The sequence below is a fragment of the Hemicordylus capensis genome, chromosome 10, assembly GCF_027244095.1.
Source record: "Hemicordylus capensis ecotype Gifberg chromosome 10, rHemCap1.1.pri, whole genome shotgun sequence".
NCBI classification, from domain to species: domain Eukaryota; kingdom Metazoa; phylum Chordata; class Lepidosauria; order Squamata; family Cordylidae; genus Hemicordylus; species Hemicordylus capensis.
The window spans coordinates 19,561,200-19,588,858 of NC_069666.1; the positions used below are offsets into that span (position 1 = coordinate 19,561,200).

Sequence of the window (27,659 nt, forward strand, 5' to 3'; positions counted from 1 at the left end):
ACTCTCTTTATTTAGAAGGGGGAGAGCAACTGGCCCTATCCAGCCCCAGCACAGGACCCCTCCAGTGACTGTTGCTGGTGTCTAACTTATGTTTCTTTTTAGATTGTGAGCCCTTTGGGGACAGGGAGCCATCTTATTTATTTATTATTTCGCTGTGTAAACCACCTTGAGCCATTTTTGAAGGGCAGTATAGAAATTGAATTATTAATAATAATAAATAAAGTTTATTATTATTGGAATCTGCTCCCATAAGAGCATGGCCTTCTCTGTTTCTTTTCATGAAGACCCTCAAGACTCTGTTCTCACAAGGAGATAAATAAATAATATTTAACATTATCTAAATATTTAGTTAACTAACTAAATAAATAAACAACACACTTTTAATTAGAATTCATTGTAATAATTTTAATACTTTGTTTGAATAACGGCTATATGCTGTCGCCTTTGCTATGTCGTGCATTTCGATCTGCGTTGCCTTTTAAATTTTGAATTTTGTACCTCGCCTAGAGATGTACATATCAGGTCAGGTGGTATAAAAAGGTGACTGATTGATAAATAAATAAATAAATAAATAAATAAATAAGATGATGATCTGTTGTTCACCGCCTAGAGTCTTTGGAGGAGGCGGTATATAAGAAACTTCAAATAAATAAATAAATAAATAATGCTGCTGGGAAGTTTGTTTAGCCTGGTCTTCCAGGGTTTTTTGAATTCTTGTAAAGGGTTTTTAATGTACCTGTTTTTACAGGGGTTTTAAACTGTTTTATTGTTTGTTTTACGGTATTTTTTTATATTTTTAATTGTTGATTGATTTTAACTGCCTTTGTTTCATTTGCAAACCGCCCTGAGCCAATTTTGGAAGGGCAGTATAAAATTGAATAAATAAATAAATAATTTTTTTAAAAAAAGTTTGGTGATGATGATGATTTTAATGGAAGCTGTTTCCCCCCCCCCCCAGCCAGATATTCCAAACGAAGGGGGTGGGGGAGTAATGTAATGTGTAATGTAATTTTATTTACAGTCATTGACCAAACGGGGGGGGGGGAGAGTAAAATTACAATCATTAAACAACCCAACCAACAATAAAGGGGATATACACAAAATAACTTTTGAGAGCGATTGAACGGATTCCCCGCCGCGGCCACGCCCACGCCGGACACACCTCCTCCTGCGGGGCGGGCGTGGCGTGGCGATACTTATACTTTTTGATCCGATGATGCGGCGGGCAAAGGCTGAGCAGCGGCGAAGATGGGCGTCCCGTGCCGAGTCACCTCTCTGGCCCTGCTGTGGGTCAGTCACCTGCTTCTCCTCCCGGCCGCGCATCGGGCGACGAACCCCCGAATCATCACCTTCCCCGGAGGTAAGGCAAGAGGGAGCCCTCGGGAGGGAGGAACAGCCTCGCTGGGCGCGGAATCGGCCGGAGCATCCCTCGAGAGCCCCACCTGTTCAGCGGCTTCTTCTAGAGGTCCTCCTCCCGGTGTGAAACCGGTGTGTGGGGTCAGGCGGCAATGCAGCAGCTCCGATGTTCCCGGCTGTGCGGTGCGGCGCTCCAAACATTTCTTCCCCCGGCGCCCAGAGGGGCGGGTCAGGGTTCCAGACAGGTATCCGAGAGGTGCTCCTGCGGTGCCATCCTAGGGATGGTGTCTCCTCTGGAGTAAATGCTTTGAAGTTCAGTGGGGCTTGCTCCCTTGGCTGGGGTACTTCTGTATTTATTTATTCATTCATTTTTTAAAATAAGTCTAATGCTCTCTGCTAACTGAATAGAGACACCCCTTTTTAAAGTGGTGATTCTCTTTTATTTATTTATTTACATTTATATCCCGCTTTTCCTCCGAGGAGCTCAGAGCCATGTACATGGTTATTTTTATCCTCACGGCACCCCTCGTTAGGCTGAGAGAGACATGACTGGCCCAGAGTCACCCAGTGATTTGAACTCTGGTCTTTCCTGGTCCTAGTCCAACACTCTAACCACTATGCTAGCAGGGGATTGCAACTGGCCCTATCCAGCCCCAGCACAGGATTCCTCCAGTGGCTGTTGGTGGTATCTGCCTTATGTTTCTTTTAGATTGTGAGCCCTTTGAGGACAGGTAAAGATAATATGTGCTGTCAAGTCGATTTCGACTCCTGGTGCCCACAGAGCCCTGTGGTTGTCTTTGGTAGAATACAGGAGGGGTCTCCCATTGCCTCCTCCCGTGCAGTATGAGATGATGGCTTTCAGCATCAGGGGACCATTTTATTTATGTATTATTTATTTTTAGCAATAGCACTTACAATAGCAATAGCACTTACATTTATATACTGCTCTATAGCCGAAGCTCTCTAAGCAGTTTACAATGATTTAGCATATTGCCCCCAACATTCTGGGTACTCAAAAGGCTGAGTCAACCTTGAGCCCCTGGTCAGGATCGAACTTGTAACCTTCTGGTTACAGGGCGGCAGTTTTACCACTGTGCCGCCAGGGGCTTTTCTTTGTAAACTGCTTTGTGAACTTTGGTTGAAGGGTGGTATGTAAATATTTGTAGTAGTACTTATTTGTTTTTACACTTCTATCCCGCTCTTCCTCCAAGGAGCACAGAGTTCTTTTTATGGTTCTTTTTATCCTCACAACAACCCTGTGAGGTAGGTTAGGCTGAGAGAGACATGACTGGCTCAGAGTCACCCAGTGAGTTTAAAGCTTCTGGAACTGCATTCCGACTCAGATGGTGCAGATCTAGAAAAAAGAAGTGTGTGGCTTCAAAAGAATATTGGAGTGGTTTTTAAAAAAAGGATTCTAGTCCTGACAAAGTTGGGATATGTTCACTGATGTCAAAAGTGATTGAGGACAATGTGAAAAGTCAGGTGAGTTATCCAGACTTCTTTAGAAGGTGCTGGATCCTGTTGGTGCTGGAAACTATAGTAGACCATGCTTAAGGATGCTCATGCCAAATGGAATCTGTCAGACCTGAGATCTGTGGGAGGAAGGTCTCTGAACATAGAGCAGAGTTTGTTTCAGAATGCCCAGGTGTTGTAGTGGTGCATGCTACAGTTACTCGCTACAATCACATATCACTGTGCAGTTCCAAATTTTCCTTAAAGAAAACCTTGATCCTAACTTCACAGCATTGGGAATAACTGCCATTGGTCTCAATAGGGTTTATTTTGGAGTCAAACATGTTTTTTATTTATTTATTTATTTTTACATTTATATCCCGCTCTTCCTCCAAGGAGCCCAGAGTGGTGTACTACATACTTCATTTTCTCTTTCACAACAACCCTGTGAAGTAGGTTAGGCTGAGAGAGAAGTGACTGGCCCAGAGTCACCCAGCTAGTTTCATGGCTGAATGGGGATTTGAACTCGGGTCTCCTATTAAAACCATCTCTATCAGTTTGGGTAGTCAAGATGTCTAACAAAATATGATTAAAACAAGTATAATGAGAATAAAACAAGCTGGTCCCCTCAAATAAATATACTAGCTGAAAGTGTTTTCATAACTAACAGGGTGAAAGTTATACTTTATACTTAAACGCTGGGTGTCTGAAATTTCATAAATGTTATTTCACTAGTTTGAGACTTGGTTTCTTTTTTTCTTCACTCTTCTCCCTGGCAGTCCAAATCACTCTTACCTAAGAATGTTCTCCCATTGAACAAAGTGGCACTCATAAAATCGCTTCCCAAAAAACAATATTCGTAGTGTGGTGTAGGGCTAAGGCAGGAGTTTTCATGGTCAAAAGCCCATTGTGGCTGTGGATGATGGGAGTTGTAGTCCAACAACATCTGGGGGCCCACGGTTTGGAACCTCTGCTTTAGTAAACTAGCTAAAGGCTCTAGGCGTGATCCAGATTATTAGTCATTATTAAACACCACTGAAATAAATCAGACATGACTAACTTAGGTCCTATTACCTGCAATGAGATCTCATCATGATTCACAATCTAGAGATCCTGCCCACTGTATGTGATACTTGAAGAGCAAGTGAAACTTTTTGGCTATCTCCTTTATGCAAAAGTGTACAGGCTGTCTAGGTCTTAAGAGAGCCAGCGTGGTATAGTGGTTAGAGTGCTGGACTAGGACCAGGGAGACCTGAGTTCAAATCCCCATTCAGCCATGATATTAGCTGGGTGACTCTGGGCCAGTCACTTCTCTCTCAGCCTAACCTACTTCACAGGGTTGTTGTGAGGAGAAACCTAAGTGTGTAGTACACCGCTCAGGGCTCCTTGGAGGAAGAGCGGGATATAAAATGTTGATGATAATAATAATAAATAATAATAAATTATTCCAATGTTGGTATATTTGCTACTGAAGCAAACAATTTTAAATTGATCTTGCTTGCTCATGGGGCTTATGCTGCTCTCTCAAAGCTACTAGATGTCAGCATTTTCTTTTTTTAAAGGACTCTTACTTTATTTCCAAGGGGTGGCAAGAGGCCTTGCCTGCTTGTGACGTGGGTCTTTGTGGCATAGTAAGGAAAGACTGAAAATAAATTGGTCCCTGAATGCACCTGCCTATAATAGTTACCACACCCTCTCTCTCTCATTTATTTCATGGTTGCATGATTATAGTGTCTGTGTTGATGTGTTCCCGGTGACTATAATTTGTGCTGGTACTCATAATCAAGTGGAGATGGAAAAAGAGCTTGGTGTTTCCGAAAATGCATCTGTGTTGAGGTGTTGCATGATTATAGTGTCTGGAGCTGTTTGTGTTCAGTTTTTCTGGTATTTTGACATGTCTCCAAGGGTCTAGCAAAAGTCCTCTTTAGCAGGTGGAAGGAACCTGCGTCACGTCTGTACGGCAAAACGCAGAAGTCCTCAAGTTGTGGATCCTCAGTGGTGGATGGATCACCAAAGCTCCATCTAAGGGGGTCCACATCTCCCACCTCCCTGAATCCACTCCTGATTGGAGTGTGCCTGTCTACATATTCGCTTGCTTTAACCCGACCTCCCTGTGGGCTATCGAGGACCAGGACAGAAAGGGCTTTGTTTTTCTCTGAAGGGAGGCTGTGAATTCTGGCTTAGCCCGAGTTATGTCCGGGGTAAAAAAACAAACCCTCTATTTCCAGCAGCTTTTTTTGGGGGGGGGGACACCTCCTGGGCTTCTGCTTTAACTGAAGGTGTTGATGGAGGTGCTGATGGCTATATGAATGGTCCATCTAATCCCTTGAATTAAAATGCCTCGAATCTGCTGTAGCTCTTGAGATACCCTGAGGCATAGAGCCATGTGTGAAAAACCTCCTGGATGAGGTTTAAAAGCCACACAAGGCTTTTAAAATCTATTTTTGTTTTATTTACATTTTATATCCCGCTCTTCCTTCAAGGAGCCCAGGGAGGTGTACTACAGACTTAGGTTTCTCCTCACAACAACCCTGTGAAGTAGGTGAGGCTGAGAGAGAAGTGACTGGCCCAGAGTCACCCAGCTAGTCTCATGGCTGAATGGGGATTTGAACTCGGGTCTCCCCGGTCCTAGTCCAGCACTCTGTTCCCTCTAAGGCGTGTGCACATGCGTGGGCTCACACATTTTCTGATGTCTGCTCAGTTAATTTCAGATCCCGCTCAGGTTGAATCAGGAAGGTCCCATTCTGAATGCACATGAGCAGACACTGCCTTGTCACTGCCGCCCAGTGACTCTGGGCCAGTCACTTCTCTCTCAGCCTAACCTACTTCGCAGGGTTGTTGTGAGGAGAAACCTTAGTCTGTAGTATACCACTCAGGGCTCCTTGGAGGAAGAGCGGGATATAAAATGTAAAGTAAAATAAAATAATGACAGTGCTCTGGATTTATTTATATTATTGATATACTGTGGAAAAAAATCACAAAGTGGTTTACACGAAGCAAAAACAAAAACAAAAACAAAAGAATAAGGTGATTCCTTGCCCTTGAAGGACTCAGAATCTAAAAAAAAACACCAGCAAGGGAAACACCAGCAACAGCCACTGGGGAAAAAAAATGCTGTTCTGGGGCTGAATAATTACCCCCCTCGTTTCTAAATGTGGGAGCTACCACTTTAAAAAGCGCCTCTTTGCTTAGGTAGCAGGAGTTTGAGCTATGACTGATAGAACCAAAAACCAAAAAAAGAAAAAAAGAGTATATTACGTGGTCTGCTGAGACCCCAAGCAATTTTCAAGTGGTCTGCCAAAAAAGCAAGTTGGAGAGTCCCTGGTGGAGTATGCAACAGTTAAAGAAGAGTCCCTCTTCTTTGAGTTTCCATTACTAATCTGAGACCGAAGGCTATCCTGTTCCTTGGGATGTGTTTGCATATCCTTTGACGAGTATCTCATTGGAGATGACCCGAGACTTCTGTTAGCAAAAAAGAAACAAAACAATGGAGAACTTGCCTTTTTATTGTCGCCCTACATTTTTCCGTCGAGACAGGTTGCCTGGCCTGTTATGCAAAGTTTGTGTGCTGTATCCAGCTCACGAGGGGCACGGCATGCTTGTTTAGGGTGTGTGAAGGTGCTCTTTAAGTCCGGGGTCTCCAACATGAGGCCCCGGATCCTGTTGGATTACAGCTGCCATCATGGGAGCTGTGGTCCAACAACATTTGCGTGGGGGAGCCAGGTTTGAGAACCCTGGGCTTAAATGATTTTTGGGCTGTATGCCTCTTCTAGAGTGGGTGCTGTTGTTTCCAAACCAAACAGAAGAGCGGACCCCGAGAACAAGGTGCCCGAGTGAGAGCAGCGCAGAACAGAACAGGTGTTTCTGCTTTGTGCAGGTGTGGGAGTGTGCATAAGATCTTAGAACCATTTATACAAACCCCATCAATTTTATTTATTTATTTATTTATTTATTATTGGGAAAGAAATTTCTCACCTGGGGCTTTATTATCATTGTAATAGAGATTTTTTCCCCCACTGGGATTTCTCCTAACTTGCATGTGTGTGGGTTGGTATTTTCCATGTGGGGAGCTTTCCTGCAGTTGTGAAAGCTGTTGGATGCTGAAAAGGCTAGAACTGGGTGTGCAGATTCTATGGCACGCTGACCGTTCTTGAATATTGCCTAAGTGGCTTAAAATGTCCTTTTCATTCTAAATCTTCTATGGGATACCATCCAATGTCTGTACAGTGTAAGAGACACTTTTCTCTTGACATCTTTGGTCCAGCTGAAGTTCCTCATTTATATTTTCCAAATAAATATGAAAAAGTGCTAGGTAAGTTTGGATTCCCCCACATCCTTGCATTGGTCTGATGCCTTCACATGACTTAGCTCACTCCCTGTGTAACATGGATTAATCACACACACACACCCCGCTAAGTGCTGCAGTTGTTAAGCTGGGGTTCTCTGATGGGTTCCTCACTGTTGGACTACAATCCCCATCATCCCCAGCCACAATGGCCTTTGTTTGGGGGTGATGGGTGTTGGAGTTCAACAGCATTTGGGGGCCCAAGTTTGAGAAGCCTGTGTTGAGGGTCAAAGCTTAAGTGGAAGGCTAGGCAATTGTGTGCCTGAAGATTGCACCTTCTTATTGTCTTGGAACGAATTGCTTACATGTTCAGAAAGGTTTCCTGACTTGCTTCTCCTTCCCCCTCTTAAGACCGCTAAAGTGCTTAGTAGGTCTTGTGGGTTGCTTAAGCTATTAGAAAGCTGGGAGGAGGTCAAGCTTGTTGTGGGTGATGGGGTGAGCAGGAGGCTTCTTGGCATCTGGGAAATGCATTGGTTGGTACTGGCACTGGGAATTTTCCAGCCTCATCCTCACCTCTACAGGCTGCTTATCCCTAGCATACAACTCTCCTGGAATTGTCTGTTGGAACGCCAGGACGTGTCAATGCCACACCGTTTTTCTCCCTAGGGAATGTACTGATTCATTGCACCCAATTCCCGTGGTACCCATATATAGCCTGTTGTGGTTTCCCATATCCTCCATCAGCATTTCCCATGTCCCCCACATAGCGGATGATAAGAGTCATGGGTGGAAATAACTGGTCAGATCTGATGGCCTAGTCTAGAATGGAAAAGAGATACAATCTGCCCTTTTAGCACTCACAACACTTTTATTCTTCCGGATCCTACTTCTGGATTTGCAGTGGCAGGCCAAACTGTGTAGCATGGCGAATTCTTGAGTGGACCTGCTCTCAATCCGGCCCTTCTAGAGAACCCGCTCCCCAGTTTGTTTCCTCCCAGCAAATGGCATTCAGTGGCAGGCTGCCCCTGAACTTGGAGGCTCTATGATGTTTTCTGGTGGAAGTTTCCATGCGGCAGGTTTGTCCCCTGAGGTTGCTAGATGGACCATGCATAAAAATGAGGTAGTGAGCCTGAGGGTGAGCAGTCCCAAATACAGAGAACTCAGTCAAGTCCCATGTTCTTAAACTTCTATTGAAATAACACAATAGCAGAAGCTAGACAATGGACTCTGCAATATGCATTGTGCTTCAGACCTTGGAAAGGGAGTGGTGTGCTGGATGCTGTCAGGTCCCCAAGGAAGCACAGTCTGAGTAATGCTGTGGGACTGGGAGGTCTCCGAAGGATTTGCTTGTTGGAGTAGGCATGTGCCCTCCCCCCAGAAATGCTGATGACGTTATGCCTGAGGCTGGTTACAGGCCTGCATAGGAAGATAGGAAGCTGCCATATACTGAGTCAGACCACTGGTCCATCTGGCTCAGTATTGTCTACCCAGGCTGGCAGCGGCTTCTCCAAGGTTGCAGGCAGGAGTCTCTCTCAGCCCTATCTTGGAGATGCTAAGAGGGAACTTGGAACCTTCTGCATGCAAACAGGCCAGTGCTCTTCCCAGAGCAGCCCCATCTAAGGGGAATATCTTGCAGCGCTCACACATGTAGGTAGAGTGTGCCGTCGAGTCGGTGTCGACTCCTGGTGACCACAGAGTCCTGTGATTGTCTTTGGTAGAATACAGGAGGGGTTTACCATTGACTCTTCCTATGCAGTATGAAATGTTGCCTTTCAGCATCTTCCTATATTGCTGCTGCCCAATATAGGTGTCTGCGAAACGCACCAGCAGGGATTCGAACTGGCAACCTCTGGCTTGCTAGTCAAATCATTTCCCACTGCGCCATTAGGTGGCTCCACACATGTAGTCTCCCATTCAAATATAAACCAGGGCAGACCCTGCTTAGCAAAGAGGACAGCTTGTGCCTGCTACCACAGGACCAGTGCTCCTCTCCACGAGACCATCTCTTTGGTCCTGATGAGAGATGGTCTTGTGGAGAGGAGAGAGGATGCAGTAGCAGCCAAAGACATCTTTGCACCCATGGAAACAAATGTTAACCCCTCAACTGGCAGTGGGGGCAGCCAGTCAAGGTGGCAGAGGGCACCTTGGCAGGGGGCATGCGTGTGGCTGGCCTCATCAACCAGCCTCACCAGCTCCCCAACGGTGAGCGGGTGATTCCCAATGGTGAGTGGGTGATTCCTGATTCCAAAGCTCAGCAATGGTGGTAGAGGCAGGAAGAGTGGAGGTCTCAGGAGCAGGTTCCTTTGGTAAGGTGGCAGGGGGCATCTTGCTATCTCTCTGGTTTCCCAGTAATCTGTTGCTTTAGCCAGCTGCCTCCCCTCACAAAAGGGCGCCCTTGATATGATGAATGAAAGTGGTGCATGTCCAAGGCCATTGTGGCTGCTGGGGATGATGGGAGTTGTAGTACCACAACATCTGGAGATTCAGGTTTGAGAACCCTTGCTTTAAGGAGCATCATCCTTAAAACAGCATACAACAAGCATTATCTAGTGGAAATATTATGCAACAAGAACAGTATAGCTTTAATGAGAAAGGAAATATTACGCACTTTTTTAGAGGACTATTTGTACTGGTGACATAAAGGAATTCACAGAATAGATTGGCTGGCTATTAACAGCTTTGGTTTCAACATGGTTCCTCCTAAGCTTGTGGGTGACCACCACAAAATGTAGCAACAGTTGCATGGATGTACTACTTCAGAGTAGTCCCTTCCCCTTAACAATAAACAATAGATTTTTTCCTTGGAGAGAGCGAGCGAGCGAGCTACACATTGAAAATGCAATATATGGGGACTTAAGTCCAATGGTTGATTTATTGGAACTTTAGGATCGCTCCCTTGGAAAAATGAGTGTACTAGTATTTGGAATTGTGATGTGCAGAAGGGTATAAAACAAAGCGTGCCATTGAGTTGGTGTCGGCTACAGAGCCCTGTGGTTGTTTTTGGCAGAATACAGGAGGGGTTTACCATTGCCTCCTCCCACACAGTATGAGATGATTCCTTTCAGCATCTTCCTATATCGCTGCTGCCCGATATAGGTACCAGCAGGGATTTGAATCAGCAACCTCTGGCTTGCTAATCAAGTCATTTCCCCGCAGTGCCATTAGGTGGTTTCACAGAAGGGTATACAAAAGAACAAAGTGTCCAATCATGAAAGCTGCTTTTAATGCATGGGTTACTTCCATACATCATAAGAGCATGTCGTTCTCGGTTTGTTTTCAGGAAGAACCTCAAGACTCTCCTGTTTTTGCAGGCTTCTAATGAGAATTGATTTTAATAACTTCAAAACTTTTTAATATCTATTTTATTCTATGGTATTTTTATGTATTTTAGTGTGTAATGTTTAACTATTTTAAATATTTTAAATTTAAAGTTTAGTTTGTAATGTTTAAATATTTTAAATATTTTAAATTTAAATATTTAAATAGATAGATAAATAAGTGTGTAGAGAGGAATGTAGTCTGAATCCATTTGTTGTGCTAGCAGGGTTGGCACAGTTGCCAACCTGTGGTACTCCAGATGTTGCTGCACTACAACTCCCATCATCCCCAGGGGCAATAAATTGTAGCTGGGCGTGGTGGGAGTTATAGTTGAGCCAAAATCTGCAGGACTACAGGTTGACGACCCCTGGGATAGATACTTGGACTTGTAGCTTGTTTTTCTAAAGTCTTCATAACTGGTTCAGCCAAGCACGAGTGGAGGAAAGCAAGAAGAACTTCTGAAGAGCTAAAAATATACAGCATCGTGTTGTAATATAGATTTCCAAGAAACAAGCAGAATGTATCACAGGACGAGTGCCACGAAGAGGAGAAGGGCTTCTTAACCCAGATGTTGTTGGACTACAACTCCCATCAACCCCAGCTGCAAAGGCCAAATGTGGCTGGGGATGATGGGAGTTGTAGTCCAACATCTGGGTAGCCAAAGTTGAGAACCTCTGTCTTAACCCTTTTTCCTTGTGCTTTTTTGTTTTGTTTTTACTCATAATCACCTCCTCCCTCTCCATTCTAGTTTCTTTTATCCCTGCTGAGGAAAAATATAGGTGTATATATATTCTCCCCCCCCCCAGTGGAGATCAGAGAAATTGAGGGAAAGGTCTCCAATGGGAGAGGGGGGCAGGGGGAGTATGAGGTGAAAGGGTAAAGAAGTCTGCACCTGTGCAGCTGTATGGCTGTGGGGTTTTGCATGCAAATGTTTCATAAAACAATGGAATGGTCCTCTCCAAAACACAACAGAGTTTGCTGAAAGCCATGATCCTAAGCCGTGCATGGGGAGAACATTCGCTTGTGGTTTCTCAGCAGGCCTTGCTCCCTCCGTTTTCTGAGAAGCCTCCTGGAGCAAAGGAGGCTGCCATACTGAGTCAGACCATTGGTCTATCTAGCTCAGTATTGTCTTCACAGACTGGCAGTGGCTTCTCCAAGGTTGCAGGCAGGAGTCTAATAAGAACAGCCCTGCTGGATCAGGCCCAAGGAAGCCCATCTAGTCCATCATCCTGTTTCGCACAGTGGCCCACCAGATGCCGCTGGAAGCCCACAGGCAGGAGTTGAAAGGGGCATGCCCTCCCTCCTGCTGTTCCTCCCCTGCAACTGGTACTCAGAGGCAGCCTGCCTTTGTCTCTCTCAGCCTTATCTTGGAGACGCTGCCAGGGAGGGAGCTTGGAGCCTATAGATGCTCTTCCCAGAGTGACCCCCCCCCCGGGAATATCTTCCAGTGCTCACACATGTAGTCTCCGATTCAAATGGTAGACCCTGCTTAGCAAAGGGGACAATTCATACTTGCTTGCACAAGACCGGCTCTCCTCTCCTCTCTGCCTGCCTAAACATGGAGTGCTGAGGAGACAGTTCCTGCTTTGTCTCTTGCAAAAGCAAAAAACCACTTTGATGTTTCTCAAGGCTGTCCCGTGAATTTCAGACACATGGCAATTCCGCAGGCTTGTTTTGCAACGACTTAACACTCAAATCATGAGAATCCTGGAATTGCCTAATTTCTTGGCTCTTGGGGTGCCATTAATGGTGGTATGGATGAGCCAGGCACGTAGCGAGGGGAGAGTGGGCTTGTGGCCATTGCCGCTGTGGATTATAGGAATTGGAGTCAACAGTATCTGGGAATCGCTGTTACAGCGAACACTGGTCTTGATTCCATTAGATCTGGCTCTGCCTTCGGGGGCAGAAGAAAGCAAGTATTTGCCCTCTTCTTTGTGAGCACACAATGTATTTGAACAGTGCTACCCACTGCTAGGGGTGTGAACAAAACCACCTGACCCGGTTCGGTTTGAGTTCAAACCGAACCGCACTGGGCCAGTTTGGTTTTGACCCCCTTAGGAAACCCCCCCTACCTGGCCCCATTTGGTTCAGTTCAGGGGGGGGTTGAACATTTTTTTAAAAAACCTTTTTCTTTTAGCTTACCCTCTCTGGGGTGCTTCTCCAAGGTGGCGGGGGGCCCCCCTCAGAGGTCCCCCCTCCCTCTCTGGTCTTCCTTGCCCTAAAAATTGCCAAGTTCGGGCACCTTCAGCCCTTTCCAGGCCTCTTCCCTGGTGCGGTGGCCATTTTGGAGGCTGCCGCAGCTGCGCAATGGGGCCCTGTATGGCTGTCATCACGGGGAGAGTTTCCCTGTGCAGACAAGCCCCGTCGAAACCATGAGCAGTGGGGCGTGTGGTTGGTTGACGTGGCAAAGCAGAATTTCCTCCTCCTTTGCCGTGCTGTACACAGCTATAGCGGTGGTTTTGGATAACGTTTGAATCAGGTGAATGTATTCAGGTTTCTGAGCTCTCACTCTAGTATAAGAAGAACATAAGAAGCTGCCATATATACCGAGTCAGACCATTGGTCTCTCTAGCTCAGTATTGTCTACACAGACTGGCAGCGGCTTCTCCAAGGTGGCAGGCCGGAATATCTCTCAGCCATAGAGGGAACTTGGAACTTCAGATGCTATTTCAAGAGTGACTCCATCCGCTAAGGGCAACATCGCACACATTTAGTCTCCCGTTCATATGCAACCAGGGTGGACCCTGTTCAACAAAGGGGACAAGTCATCCTTGCTACCACAAGACCAGCTCTAAACGGAAAAAAGCCCCAGACATGGCTTGTCTTGAACTACAAAGGTGCTCTGGAATGAGATTCCAGGAAGGGCTGAGGTAAAGCAAAAACCGGAAGAGAGAGAAGACGCCCACCCAGACAGACAGCTTCTTTGTATTGACTCTGCACTTCTCCAAACTGGTTGTTGACTACAACTGCAGTTCTCCAAAAAAGAAAAAATCCTTCCCCATCTGCTGCTTAAGTTCGTGCCAAATTTCCTTACTTCTCCCTTTTGCCTCTGAAAGTTCTCTAAACCTTTCCTCGGTGAGTGCCCTCCTGACAGGCTGAAGGTTGCTGGAGGGCAGTGGCTATGTGGACACCCTGGTGTAGATGGCCCTTGCACAGCTCACCTGCTGGCTCTCACACAACGCATAATTAACTTATTGAATTCCCTGACACAGAATGTGGTGACAGCCAGTGGCCTGGATGACTTTAATTCATTCATTCATTATTTAGCATATTTCTATACCACCCAAAACATGCATCTCTGGGTGGTTTAAGAAGGGTTTAGATAAATTCATGGAGGACAAGTCTTGAGGGCTATAGGCCACCTCCAGCCTCAGAGGCAAGATGGCCCGAGAGGAGAGCTGGTCTTGTGGTAGCAAGCATGACTTGCCCCCTTAGCTAAGCAGGGTCTGCCCTGGTTGCATATGAATGGGAGACTTGATGTCTGAGCACTGCAAGATATTCCCCTTAGGGGATGGAGCCGCTCTGGGAAGAGCAGAAGGTTCCAAGTTCCCTCCCTGGCAGCATCTCCAAGATAGGGCTGGGAGAGATTCCTGCCTGCAACCTTGGAGAAGCTGCTGCCAGTCTGTGTAGACAATACTGAGCTAGGTAGACCAGTGGTCTGACTCAGTATATGGCAGCTTCCTATGTCCCTATGCCTCAGAATCCCAGTTGCAGGGGAGTCACAGCAGGAGAAAGGGCATACCTTCACCTCTTTCTTGCCTGTGGGCTTCCTAGGGACATCTGGTGGGAAACAGGATGCTGGACTAGATGGGCACCTGAGTTTTGTGACTCACCCATTACATGGGACACTAGTGATATTAAAATTATGGATCCACAACAAAACGTTGCAGGATATCCCTGGGGTGCAGGTTTTACCTCAACCTGTTTCTAAGCATGGTGAAAAAACAAGTACTAGCAGCAAAGACAGGAGTTCCTCCTCTAACTTGGGTCTTGCTGTGTTTGCCAGTTTCTATTTTCTGGGGTTTTTTGGTGGGGGCAGGAACTGGTACTCAGTTAACCCACCATAAAGTAAAGTGTGCCATCAAGTCGGTGTCGACTCCTGGCGACCACAGAGCCCTGTGGTTTTTATTTGGTGGAATATAGGAGAGGTTGACCATTGCCATCTTCCGCACAGTATGAGATGATGCCTTTCAGCATCTTCCTATATCGCTACTGCCCAAAATAGGCGTTTCCCATAGTCTGGGAAACAGACCAGCAGGGATTCAAACCGGCAACCTCTGGCTTGCTAATAAAGTCATTTCCCCACTGCTCACCCACCGTACCAAGAGCGTAAATGTGTCGAATCCCTTCTCCCCACAGAAACTCAAGGTTGTCAAATGGCTGGTGAGAAAATGAAAGTGTTTTAGAAGCAGAAGGAGTTGTGGCTGTCTTCAAGCTGAAAAATTCCCCACCCTTTTTGTTCAATCCCACCCTCCTCCACTTCTCGCCACTGTGTACCATTAGCGCTGCCCACCCGCTTGGCTGTTAACTCCCTCTGAGTGTGCAAACATTCCACTCCATTGTATTTGAGGGATCCCCCCCCCCAGGTTTCTTCTTCTTCAGATTTTGATGGAACCACTGCAGTTTGTCCTGAGTCTGCCAGTACCTCCCTCTCATCTGCAGGCGCTCTGGTTATGTGTCTGTAAAAATCATAATCTTTTCCAGCTCTTTCAGAAGTAGGTAATGGATTTCTGTACTGGTTTCTGCCTTTGCTGTTCCTATGCACTTCAAGAGACTAAAGGAGACAGCTGATTCAGACACCACAGAACCTTCCTGTCTCCTGTTGAAACAGACATGCTGCTTTGAAGCATGCTCCTAGAGTCTGGCTGGCAGAAAGGGCTTTTTTTCTTCCTCTCCCCTGGTGCTTCACTCCAGATGGTGGCAAAGAGCGAGCTACAATTAGAAAAGTTGCCCAAAGTTCAGAGAGATCCTCCCTGTGTCTATATCTGTCACCAAGCCCTGACTGGTTCATATAGCAATAGGAACGTCTTTGCTTTCTCTCCGCTAGTACTTCCCTTTCCCCTCAGAGCAACAATATTGGTTCTATTTTGGGGCCTTTTATGGTCATGACTTTGCTTGTATTTCTCCTTGTGCTACAAAAACTCATGCCACCGTAAGCATGACCACTAAGGCGGGGGACGAATGCAGACTGGCACTTCCTGTGACAAAGTTTCCCATCCTATATTTGCCTCAGAATACTCATGTAGGAGTGGCAGCATGTGCAGAGACTGGACCTTTCCTTCACCCACCATTTCCCCCCTCCCCCCCCCCTTCAGCTGGTTTTCAGGACTAGAATCAAATTCTGCTTTGTAGACCACGGGTTCCCAAACTGGGTTCCTCCAGATGTTGCCCAACTACAACTCCCATCATCCACCAGCCACAATCAACTATATCTGGGCATGCTGGGAGTTGTAGTTCCTCAACATCTGGAGGAATCCAGGTTGGGAACCACTGGTGTAGACCAGGGATTCTCAGCGTTGGGTCCCCAGATGTTATTGGACTTCAACTCCCATAATCCTCAACCAAAGGCCACTGGGGCTGGGGATTATGGGAGTTGAAGTCCAATAACAGCTGGGGACCCAACGTTGAGAATCCCTGGGGTAGACAAACAGCCCGGGGAAGGGGCTGAAAATAATTGGACAAGCGAAACATGAAATATGCCCACTTGCCAGTTCTTTTCCACAAGGGATCCCCACTTTTGGGTTCCTGTTATCATGAAAGGCAACCGGTTTGGGGACCTACAAAAAAAAGGAAGCTGCCATATACTGAGTCAGACCATTGGTCTATCTAGCTCAGTACTGTCTACGCAGACAGGCAGCAGCTGCTCCAAGGTTGCCGGCAGGAGTCTTTCTCAGCCCTCTCTTGGAGATGCCAGGGAACATGGAATCTTCTGCATGCAGGTGCTCTTCCCAGAGCGGCCCTATCCCCTAAGGGGAATAGCTTATGCTATTCGCATATAGTCTCTCATTCAAACATGACCAGTATGGACCCTGCTTAGCAAAGGGGCAATTCATGCCTGCTACCATAAGACTTCTTTTGTCTTGAAGAGGCAAGATAGAAAAAGCATTGACACTTTTGAACTCTGGTGCTGGAGAAGATTTTTGGGGAGACCATGGACAGCCAGGAAAACAACAATGGGTCATAGAACAAATCAAACCAGAATATTCACTCGAGGCACAAATGACCAGGCTCAAACTATCCTACTTTGGACACATTCTGCGAAGACCCAGCTCCCTTGAGAAGTCCATAATGCTGAGGAAAATTGAAGGAAAGAGAAGAAGAGGATGACCAGCAACAAGGTGGATGGACTCTATTACAATAGCAATGAGTGCACCACTGAGAGACCTAAAAGGCTAAGTTGAAAACAGATCATCCTGGAGAGAATCTATCTTTGTGATTGCTAAGAGTCGACACTGACTTGATCACACTTAATTAATCAATCAGTCACCATAAGACCAGCTATTGGTGTTCGAAGGAAATGCTTTAAAGCAATCATGGAGCTTTTGGTGGTTTGAGATTGCAATTGCTAAGTTGAAGCCTCTCTGCTCAGAGGCATTCTACCACTGAATGAGTTGTGGGGGGTAACAGCAGAGGAGCATTCTTGCCTTCATAGTCAGCCTCTGAGCTTCTCAGAGGCATCTGGTTTGCCATTGTGGGAAATGAAATTCTAGATCGTCAGTCTAGACTCTAAGGGTTAGATCAGGAGTGTTCAGCCTTGGGTCCCCAGATGTTTTTGGACTACAGTTCCCATCATCTCCAGCCAGAATGGGCCAAAGGCTGCCGGGAATGATGGCAGCAGCTTCTCCAGGGCTGCAGGCATCTCCCTCAGCCCTATCTTGGAGATGCCATGGAGGGAACTTGAAGCCAACCAAAGCGTCACTGCTTGTGCATGAAGTTCCAGAAGAGAAGCCGTTGTGGGTCATGCCAGCACAGATGCTCCAAGTCCCTAGGAAACCAGATAGCTGTCTGCATTGCAGAACAGGCATTGGAATGTGGAGGAGCGAACCTCCAAGGTCAGAGGGCCAAAGGCAGCTGTAGACAAATCACAGCATTGTCTTTGTGTGGAGACAAGCAACAAGCAACAGAATGGATTTATTTTTGTGGGATTTTTTAGTTTTGTCTCAGCCTTGTGTTCAGCTGGCAGCTTTCCCGTCCCGGGAAGGCCGTGTCTAATGGATCCATTGGACACAAACACCACCACCCCTTATCCAAGCCAAGAATTTTACAGCTCTGCTCCTGCACTGGGCCAAGAAGCTCAAGAAGGGCTAGCCGCAAGGTCTGTAAAGGCCGGGTGAAAGTCTAGTGGGCACAGGGGCGGATTAAGCTTTTGGCCACCTATAGGCAAAAAGGCTGTTGTCACTCTTTTACTTTAAACAAAGAAGGTTTGCCTCCCCCTCCCCCAAGGTAAAAGGGGGGACTTTCTCCTCACCCACTCCACCCTTGCCGAAGCCACCATTGCCCACAGAGAGGGGTGGCAAAATTTGAGGAGGGGCAAAATCTGCTGCTCCTCCAAATTTGCTGCCGTAGGCAAATGCCTCCCCTGCCTCTCCGTTAATCCACCACTGAGTGGGCGTTGCCCCTCCCAGGAAGGGACAGCTGCTGGATTTAACTGGAACCCCCAATTATGCCACCACAGCTTCAACCAAGCTGCTATTATGCTAGGGACCATGTCCAATGCAAGAGGATTACACAAGCCCCACATCTCTCTGTGTGTTGGAGCTGCCCTGATCTCAAATCCTCAGAACCAGAAATAATTAAAGAACGTTGCATGTGTCTAGTCTAACTCAAAATTGCTTGGAATTTTTGTTTATATTTTCTCCTAAAAATTGCCAGTTATTGCCACTGCGAGGCAGTGTCCCGGCTACCTGAGTCAAGAGGCACCTTTAAAAAAAGTGGCGATTCTCTTGTATTTAGCGGGAGGAGAGCAACCGGCCTTCTCCAACCTCAACACAGCATCCTTCGAGTGGTGGTTGTTTACCTTGTGTTTCCTTTTAGATTGTGAGCCCCTTTGGGGCAGAGAATCCTCTTATTTATTTTTCTATATAAGCCCCTATGGAAACTTCTGTCGAAAAGCAGTGTATATAAATAGTGGCGGTACTAGTAGATGCCCCAATAATCTGCCGCTTGAAACAATCATCTCACCTTGCCTCACAGAAGAGCCGCCCCGGATTCCTTACACTTAAGAGAGGCTGACAGCAGAACTGTGTTGTAGGTGGTCTGGTGGTAGTGAGCATGTAGGTAGCTCTTCCAATGTTTCTATGAGACTCATGCTGATTCTTGGAAACTTTTGACCAATCTGCACTGCATGTGGATGGTGGGCTGGGGCTAGATTTTTTTTTACCACCACTGCGGGCCTCTATCTGCCTGCCTGCCTGCTTCCCTTCCCTTCTGCCTGCCTGTGTCTCTCCTTCACTCGTGCATGGGTCAATGATGTCACCGACTGCCACATGCCAGTGGTGACAAGGAGAGAGGCCAGCGGACGAGTGGCTGTGGAGGCAGCCAATGAATCACCCCCAGTCCTGGCCTCATTGGGTGGCCCGTTTTCTCTGAACATGATTGCCCAAAGGTAGATCTGCTCCTGCCTGCAGAGCTGGCAATCCTAGGCGGAAGGAAAAACCTGCAGGCACAAAACTGTACCCATAAGTTTCCCCCCTCCTTTTGCAGTTAATAGCAGCGTATGGAGGGGTGGAATTGGGGAATTGGCTTGGTCCATCTAGCTCAGTGTTGTCTACACCGACTGGCAGCTGCTTCTCCAAAGCTCGGGCAGGAGTCTCGCCCAGCCCTACCTGGAGATGCTGCCAACAAGTGAACCTGGGACTAGTCCTACAGTGGACTAGTGTCAGGACATCCTGAAAATGAATGATGGGGGATGCCCATTGGAATGCACTGGTTCCTTCCAAATGGCCATGGGATGTATTGAATTTCTGAATGGCCATTGGCAATGCATTCCATGGCATTCGGAAGGGACCAGTGCATGCCAGTGGGCATTCCCCAGCATTCATTTTAGTACATTCTGTAGAGTCTACATGATCAGATGCAGGGCGTCAGCCTAATGGACTAGGAACATAGGAAGCTGCCCTATACCGAGTCAGACCATTGGTCCATCTATCTCAGTGCTGTCTACGCTGGCTGGCAGTGGCTTCTCCAAGGTTTCAGGCAGGACCTTTCCCCAGTCTTATCTGGAGAAGCTGCCGGAAATTGAACCTGGGATCTACCACTGTACTATAATCCCTGATCTAAATCTGGGGAAAGGCCCCTCCCCAAGAGAAAAATTAATTTGGGAGCTTGGGTAAGGTTTCCTCTTAATACATACAGCTCTCTGAGCCTTCATACAATGTTTCCTTTCCTTCTCTCCCTCTTGGATGACAGTATGTTTTCCAGCAAACTGATTCCTTGCCCAGCACAAAGCCTTCTATTCATTTTGCCCTCACTCTGAACTCGTCCAGGCTATCACCAGCTTTGTGCAAAGGGCAAGGGAAAAGATCAGGGTGGCTGCTGCCAGTTCTGTCAGTGGGCCTGTGACCTCAGAGGGACACCTTCTGAGTTCCAGCATCCTCTCGCTGAGTGCTTCCAGCTTACCATGGGAACCACAATTCTCCCCAATCGCATGAGTAATCTCCCCTTAGTGCTATCTTCTGCTCTGAACCAACAGACACATTTTGTGTAGGGCAAAAAATAAAAAATGCAGTGAAATAATAATAACCTTTGTTAGCTGCCCCATAACAAATCTTTCTCAGAGTTTTCCCAGACAGCAGGCTTTGACGTGGGTTTACTGTGAGGCTTGACTGCAAGTTTGAAGTTGCACCCCAAAACCGATGTAAAAAGTGGATTATTATTTTTTTAAAAAAACCCAGATATAAATTGGGCTACACTCTAACGTGCAATAAAAAACCCAAATTGTGTGTGAAGTGCTCCCTGATAACTCACAGGGATTTGGGGGTAAATTTGGCTAATATGTGAAAGCACCCCCTCCATTCTGGCAGAGAGGCGAACTAAAAGCTGGGTGTGAAAAAGTTCTGGGCAACTCAACACAACATTAAAACATGAAATAAAAACCCATAACACATTAGGTCATCTCAGAGCAAAAGGGGGGGAAAGTAAATACAAAATGCAATACAAAGCAATTTTAAAAACTTTTGAAATCAATTAACAATCAAAACTAAAAACTTAATTACATTAAGTTTTTAATTAAAAGTTAAATCTATCAACTGCAATTCCTGTTCTCCATCATTTTGAGTCTTTAGCCTGGGCTGCAATCCACGATCCATTAGCTCCCTAAATTAAAAACTTAGTGCAAATTAAGTTTTTGTGGAGCTGGACCCACGGAGCTGAATAAGGAAGTAGCTTCTTCCTTAAAAAGAAATAAAAGAGAAACTGAAAAATAAAGAAGAATCTAGTTTCATTTCAGTCTTTATAACCTTATGTGATCTCTGAGTTTCTTCACGACAACTTGACATCAAAAGGTTGACCAGGACTGTGCAGTAACAAATGTCCACACATGCCAGCCAGATATGCTCAACGAATTACCAGTTTATTGCAAGGCATTAGCCCAATTCAGACGGCATGCTGTACGGATGTCTGTACACTCATGCATTTGTGTGAATGACTGTACCTGTGTTCATGTTAAAAATGAACCTGGGTACAGGCAATTCAAATGCATGGTCCAAATAGGAAGTGTACTTCTGTATCTGTATTCAGCATAACATGTGAATGACTGTACCTGGCTACAGATCTGTACCTGTGTACACTCATTGTACGGGTATTGAACATAACATATGAATGGGTCTACTGTCTTCTGGGTTACTTCACCCCCACACTAAGCATATGGAGTTGGGTCAGGAAAGGATATTCCTTTCTTCCTGTCTCTCGCCTCATGGTCGAGCTCTTCTTCTCTCCCTGTTCTTGTCACAGGAATTGTCAGTGTCCCTCTAGACCTGGGTCGCTCTTCCCAGGGCTCTGAAGCAATCGCTAAAAACTCTCTTCTTCCTCCTCTACCGGCCACTGGCAACTGTAAGACATATAAACATGAATGTCTAAATAAGGGACAACCCCAATAACATTTCTCATAAATTCACTATACACAGCATAGATAGATAGATAGATATTTCTCTAAGGTGTATCTGTGGCTAATCCCATGCGTGGCAGCTCTCACGAGAGTTCGCGAGCAAACTGCCGGCAGGGGGAAAGGAAAGTTGTGGCGCCAGCAAACAGGCTTGTGAGTGAGGCGGGAACGATAATGGGGGAAGAAAACGGTGGTGGGCGATGGGCAGGCAGGGGAAGAAACTGGTGGCAGGTGGGTGGAGAACTTGAGGTGCAGATGCTCTGTGCCTGGCCCAGCTAGTATAAAATATAAAACAACTTTACAAAAGAAACCCACTTACATTATTTTTATTTTATTTATTTATATATATTTTTAACATTTATATCCTGCATTTTCCTCCAAGGCACTCAGAGCGGTGTACATGGTTATGTTTATCCTCACAACAACCTTGTGAGGTAGGTTAGGCTGAAAGATACATGACTGGCCCAGAGTCACCCAGTGAGTTCTGTGGTTGAATGGAGATTTGAACTCGGGTCTTCCTGGTCCTAGTCCAACCACTACGCTATTCTGGTTCTCATAATCCTTGCAAGAGAGCTCTGATGAGTGCTGTTCACTGCCTTGAGTCCATTGCAACGGTCTCTGACTGCCGGAATGGCTATACCATATAGCCCCCTGAACAGGGATGCAACTGAAACAGAAATGGGGTGACAGATGGGAATGCCACTTTTTGGTGAGAGGGGGCGATTGCCCCTCTGTCCCTGCTGGAGCTGCCCTTGATGCCCTGGGACCTTTGATCTACTGCTTTTCACTTTTTAAAAAAAGTAAAGTGTCCCGTCGAGTCAGTGTCGACTCCTGGCAACCACAGAGCCCTGTGGTTGTTTCTGCTGGAATACAGGAGGGGTTGACCATTGCCTCCTCCCACGCAGTATGAGATGATGCCTTTCAGCATCTTCCTATATCACTGCTGTCCGATATAGGTACCAGTGGGGATTCGAATCGGCAACCTCTGGCTTGCTCATCAAGTCATTTCCCCGCTGCGCCATTAGGTGGCTTCACTTTTTTTAAAAAAAACAAACAAACTTGTATTGTATTTGTAAGCCCACCCTCAGAGTTCTGATCAAACGGATGTTAGATGTGATAAACAAATAATTTCAAGGTAGTATTGAATGCAGTCTGTATATTTTGAATTATTATAGCAATGGTTTATATGTATAGTTATTGTGAACCATGCAGATAGATGAGCTGGAAGTCAATATTTATTTATGTGTAGAGTTAGGAAATCAATGTAATTGAACGTAAAGGTTATTGTAAAATCTAATAAAAATTTAAGAAGCAAAAAAATAAATAAATTTACAAGGTTCACCCACTGTTAAGTCTGGGAAACTTTGGCAAGGGAACGAAAGTGTAGCAATTCACAGGAACAGGGTTGCCAGGGGAAAGGAATGGTTCCTGGTACCATTGGAGGATATAAAATACTAACAGAATGTATGGGATAAACACACATTTATTTTGTCTGAGGCGGAAAGTCCGCCAAATAACTTTCTTGACGCTCAGATAAATGTGTTGGGTAATAGTTCCTCAAACAATAAGGGGTTTTATTGATCATTTCCTCTTTCTCTCTTATCTGGGCTGCTGTGACCCTATGACCATTTTCTCTCTGTCTTATCTGGACTGCCTTCATACTGAAACAAAAAGTCATCCCACACTTGAGTGTTTTTGTGGACATTAAGTACAGCTTTGGCTCCAGAAAATCATTTTTCCTTAGCGTGGCTATAAAAACAGCTGTTGGAAAACGTGCATTTTCCTTCTATTTAAAGTGTGTCTCTGTGTGTGTCCCCCTCCCCTTGGTACCAGGTCAAATAGAGGCTAATCTGGGAAAAACACCCAGGTTTAGTGATCATGTTTTGTTTTATTTATTTGGGAAGCTTTTGTTGAAACCTCTCCCCTAAATATTTATATACCGCTTTTTAACAAAAGTGTCCAAAGTAGTTTATATAGAGAAATAATAAATAAATAAGATGTCTCCCTGTCCCTCGAAAGGGCTCACAATCTAGAAAGAAACATAAGATAGACACCAGCAACAGCCACTGGAGGGATGCTGTGCTGGGGGTGGATAGGGCCAGTTGCTCTCCCCCTGCTAAATAAAGAGAATCACCACGTTAAAAGGTACCTCTTTGTCAAGTTAGCAGGGGTTAACGGAAAAGCGGTATATAAATATTTGTTGTATTGTACTGCACAGACAATAGCCACCTAATGGTGCAGTGGCAAATGACTTGACTAGCAAGCCAGAGGTTTCCAGTTCGAATCCCCGCTGGTATGGGCAACACCGATATCGAGCAGCGGCGATATAGGAAGATGCTGAAAGGCACCATCTCATACTGCACGGGAGATGGCAATGGTCAACCTCTCCTGTATCCTACCAAAGAGCGCAGAAGGTCCCAGGTGCAGTCACTACCACTGAGCTTCGGCCACATCCCCATAGGGCCACGATTCCCGCCGCAGCTCCAGCACCCAGTCGGACAATTGTGTTCCAGGCATGCCAGATCTATTCGCCACCGGCGGTCTGGACTCGAGCATTACTGAATAATTCCTAAAGAACTGCCGACGTTGGTTGCTAAGTAGGCTGTTGAGAACTACCTTTCTTTGTCTTTTTTAAATGGGTGGGAAAGCCTTGTTTTTCTTCTGGGCGTATTTTGCAGCATGAACTTCTGCCTCCGCTGATCATTCAGACGCAAACAGCTTTTTTGCGGTGAACCACACTTGGAATGTGTGCAGAATCGGCATCAAGGCTGAGGCTGGAGTCAAAATAAGTGCCAGCAGCTATCCAAAGAGGGGGAAGCTGGCCTTAAAGCGGCTTTCAGAGGTTGCCTCTGGCTTCTGTGTGTACCCCTTCAAGAAAATGGGCACCATGAGAGAGAGAGAGAGAGCGCACGAGCGCCTTATATCCTGCCCCCACTTTTCCATGGTAGGGCTCAGCGTGGCTTGCATCACGTCCCCTGATAATTGGGTAAAGAGGCACCTTTTCAAAGTGGTGATTCTCTTTATTGAGCAGGGGGAAAGCAACTGGCCCTATCCGTCCTCAGCACAGTATTCCTCCAGTCCTAGTGCAAATGCTGCCACTGCCTTCAAGTCTGGCCTGCACCTTCCTACCACCCCTGCCCGGCTAGTAATGAAAAGGAGGAGTCAAACATGAGAAAAGGTCAAAAGCAGGGATAGACACGGCATGGCTCTCCCAATGTGGCTGAACTAAATCTCCCATCATCCCCAGCTGTAATAAATTGTGGCTGGGGATGATGGGAGTTGTAGTTCAGCCACATCTGGGGAGCTGCTCATTGCCTACCCCCACTGCGGAGGGTCTAGCACTCTCCCTTCCTTTCCATGGACTACAGTAGGTGCTCTGTGGGGTGCCCCACCCTTTATTTTATTTAATTATTTTTACACTTCTATCGTGCTCTTCCTCAGAGGAGATCTCCGAGGAGATCAGATCAGTACATGCTTATTTTTAATCCCCACAACAACCCTGTGAGGTAGGTTAGGCTGAGAGAGACATGACTGGCCCAGAGTCACCCAGTGAGTTTTATGGCTGAATGGGGATTTGAACTCGGGTCTTCCTGGTGTTAGTCCAACACGCTAACCACTATACTATGCTGGCTCTTTAAAGGCTGAAACGAGGTATTTGGGAGGAGGCAGCTTTTTAGAGATGTAGGCTCAAAACGGTTGGCATTCTATGTTTCCATATTGCGAGATTAACACCCTCTCGGTGGAAGCGTGAGGGTGTGTCAACGTAGCTTCTGCTTAAATTGTGGTAACGGAAAATACACATTACGCATAATTCAAAGGAAAGTGAAGAGGTCCACCCTAGAGTGGACCATGTGATTTTTATCTTATGGAGCCCGAATGCAACACTGTAATGCCACGCCTGCTCTTTCAATAATGCACAACCCTAAGTGGATAATGGGGAACTTCCACTTGGCAAAGAGGCATCTTTTAACGTCATGGCTCTTCTATCTAGCAGGTGGAGATCAACAGTCCAGGTATCATTATTTAAGATATTGATTTTTTGACCAATTAAAGGTAAAGTGTGCTGTCAAGTCAGTGTCGACTCCTGGCACCCACAGAGCCCTGTGGTTGTCTTGGGTAGAATACAGGAGGGGTTGACCATTGCCATCTCCAGTATGAGATGATGCCTTTCAGCCTCTTCCTATATTGCTGCTGCCCAATACAGGCATTTCCCATCATCTGGGAAACATACCAGCGGGGATTCGAGCCAGCAACCTCTGGCTTGGTAGTCAAGCCGCTTCCTTGCTGTGCCATTAGGTGGCTCTAGCAAGGCTGATTTCCAAATTGTGTATCACAAGAGGGCCTGAAGGGGTTAGGAACATAGGAAACTGCCATATACTGAGTCAGACCATTGGTCTATCTAGCTCAGTATTGTCTTCACAGACTGGCAGCGGCTTCTCCAAGGTTGCAGGCAGGAATCTCTCTCAGTCCTACCTTGGAGAAGCTGAAGCCAGGGAGGGAACTTGAAACCTTCTGCTCTTCCCAGAGCGGCTTCATCCCCTGAGGGGAAATATCTTCCAGTGCTCACACATCAAGTCTCCCATTCAGATGCAACCAGGGCAGACCCTGCTTCGCTATGGGGACAAGTCATGCTTGCTACCACAAGACCAGCTCCCCACAGTCTTTGTGGGGGGCGGGGGAGAGAGAGAAACAGCCACAGCCACTGGGAGGGATGTTGAGCTGAATAGGCATGGTTGTTCTTCCCCTGCCACTTGAAAGGTGCCTTGTGGCTCAGTTAGCAGGGGTTTCACGCACATGACCAGCTCAGCACATGGCAATGTGGCGAAGTCAGCACTAACTTTATCCCTAACAGAAGGCCGCTTCATAAGTCTCTCAACTTGCAAATGCAGCAGAACAGATCTGCCTTTAACGTGTCTGATTTCCTGCACAGAGGAACCTCTTCATATTGCCCAATGGTCATTTGTTTTGCTTCGGGCGAGGGGCGTTGCGAGGGCAGAGAGGGCCTGTGTTCAATGCATGATTACAGCCCCAGCACCGTGTCATGGGGGCCATCCGCCCAGCGCATGCATCTGCTCCACTCTGGCTTCTGACGTCTAGAAAAGTGGCCTGCAGAAATGTATGCGTCGAGGTGCCATGGTTTCACTGGCCAGGATTTTGATTACAGAGTTCCTGAGACTGGAGCCAAAGGTGTCCTCCATTTTGAAATCCCAGCTGGGGTGCCGAGACTGGAAGAGCAGCAGGGCCTTTTTAAGATTTTGAGAGAGCCGGGGCAGAATGTTCCTTCAAGGCGTTGCTTGAAGGACATTCAAGAGGGCTAGTGGCCATCTCCAGCCTCAAAGGCAGGATGCCTCTGAGTACCCGTTGCAGGGGAGGAACAGCAGGAGAGAGGGCATGCCCTCAACTCTTACCTGTGGGCTTCTCCAGCGGCATCTGGTGGGCCACTGTGTGAAACAGGATGCTGGACTAGATGGGCCTCCTTGGGCCTGATCCAGCAGGGCTGTTCTTATGTTCTTAAAAATGTCCCATCACTTTCTTCTCTTTGGCTGGCCTGCTGTGTAATGTGATGCAGCAGCACATAATGTTTGTGCAGTTGCGCGAGGATGCCACTGTGCAGGCGCCACACTTCTGCAGAGTTGCGTGGCAGCGCGGCCGCTGTAGAACGGCGGCAGTGTTGCGCAACCCCACTGGCGCCGTCTTTGCTCTTGCGCAACACCTGAAATGTTGCGTTCTAGCGTGTGCACAACACTGCCCAGGATGCCGACTGCTGCATTCTGCGTCCAGGTGACACCTCAAAGATATGGAAAGAACTCTTGAGCCTGGGGCTAAATATGTTTTAAACAGATTCGTTTTACTGCCTTGAACGAAAAGGATCGATTGGGCCATTTTGGCTACTGGATCAGATTTGGATGGGGTGTGTGTGTGTGCCCCATATCTGGAGCCTGGAGGGCAATTGCTACCTTGCACCCCCTTAAAAAGAAAAAGAGTCCTGGGTAGCAGGTAAATAAGCCCTTTGGCTGGTTTCCGTGGGAAGCAATAAAAATGTCTGTAATGTCATAAAAACAAACCCTCGTATATTTTCTCTCTTCATGCACGCCGCCCTGCTGAAGAAGGCTGTTTTCTGCTGTGGTGACGTCTTCGGCTGACCTT

General features: G+C 46.6%; 1 protein-coding gene across 1 annotated transcript in view; it reads left to right on the forward strand.

Moving 5' to 3' along the window:
* The first annotated feature begins 1,224 nt into the window (after positions 1–1,224).
* SEMA7A (semaphorin 7A (John Milton Hagen blood group)) overlaps positions 1,225–27,659 on the forward strand; it is a 56,230-nt gene continuing 29,795 nt past the window's right edge. The window contains exon 1 of the mRNA XM_053273141.1: positions 1,225–1,360. Within this exon, the coding sequence (XP_053129116.1) occupies positions 1,249–1,360 (112 nt within the window). The 5' untranslated portion in view covers positions 1,225–1,248. The remainder of the gene's footprint in view (positions 1,361–27,659) is intronic.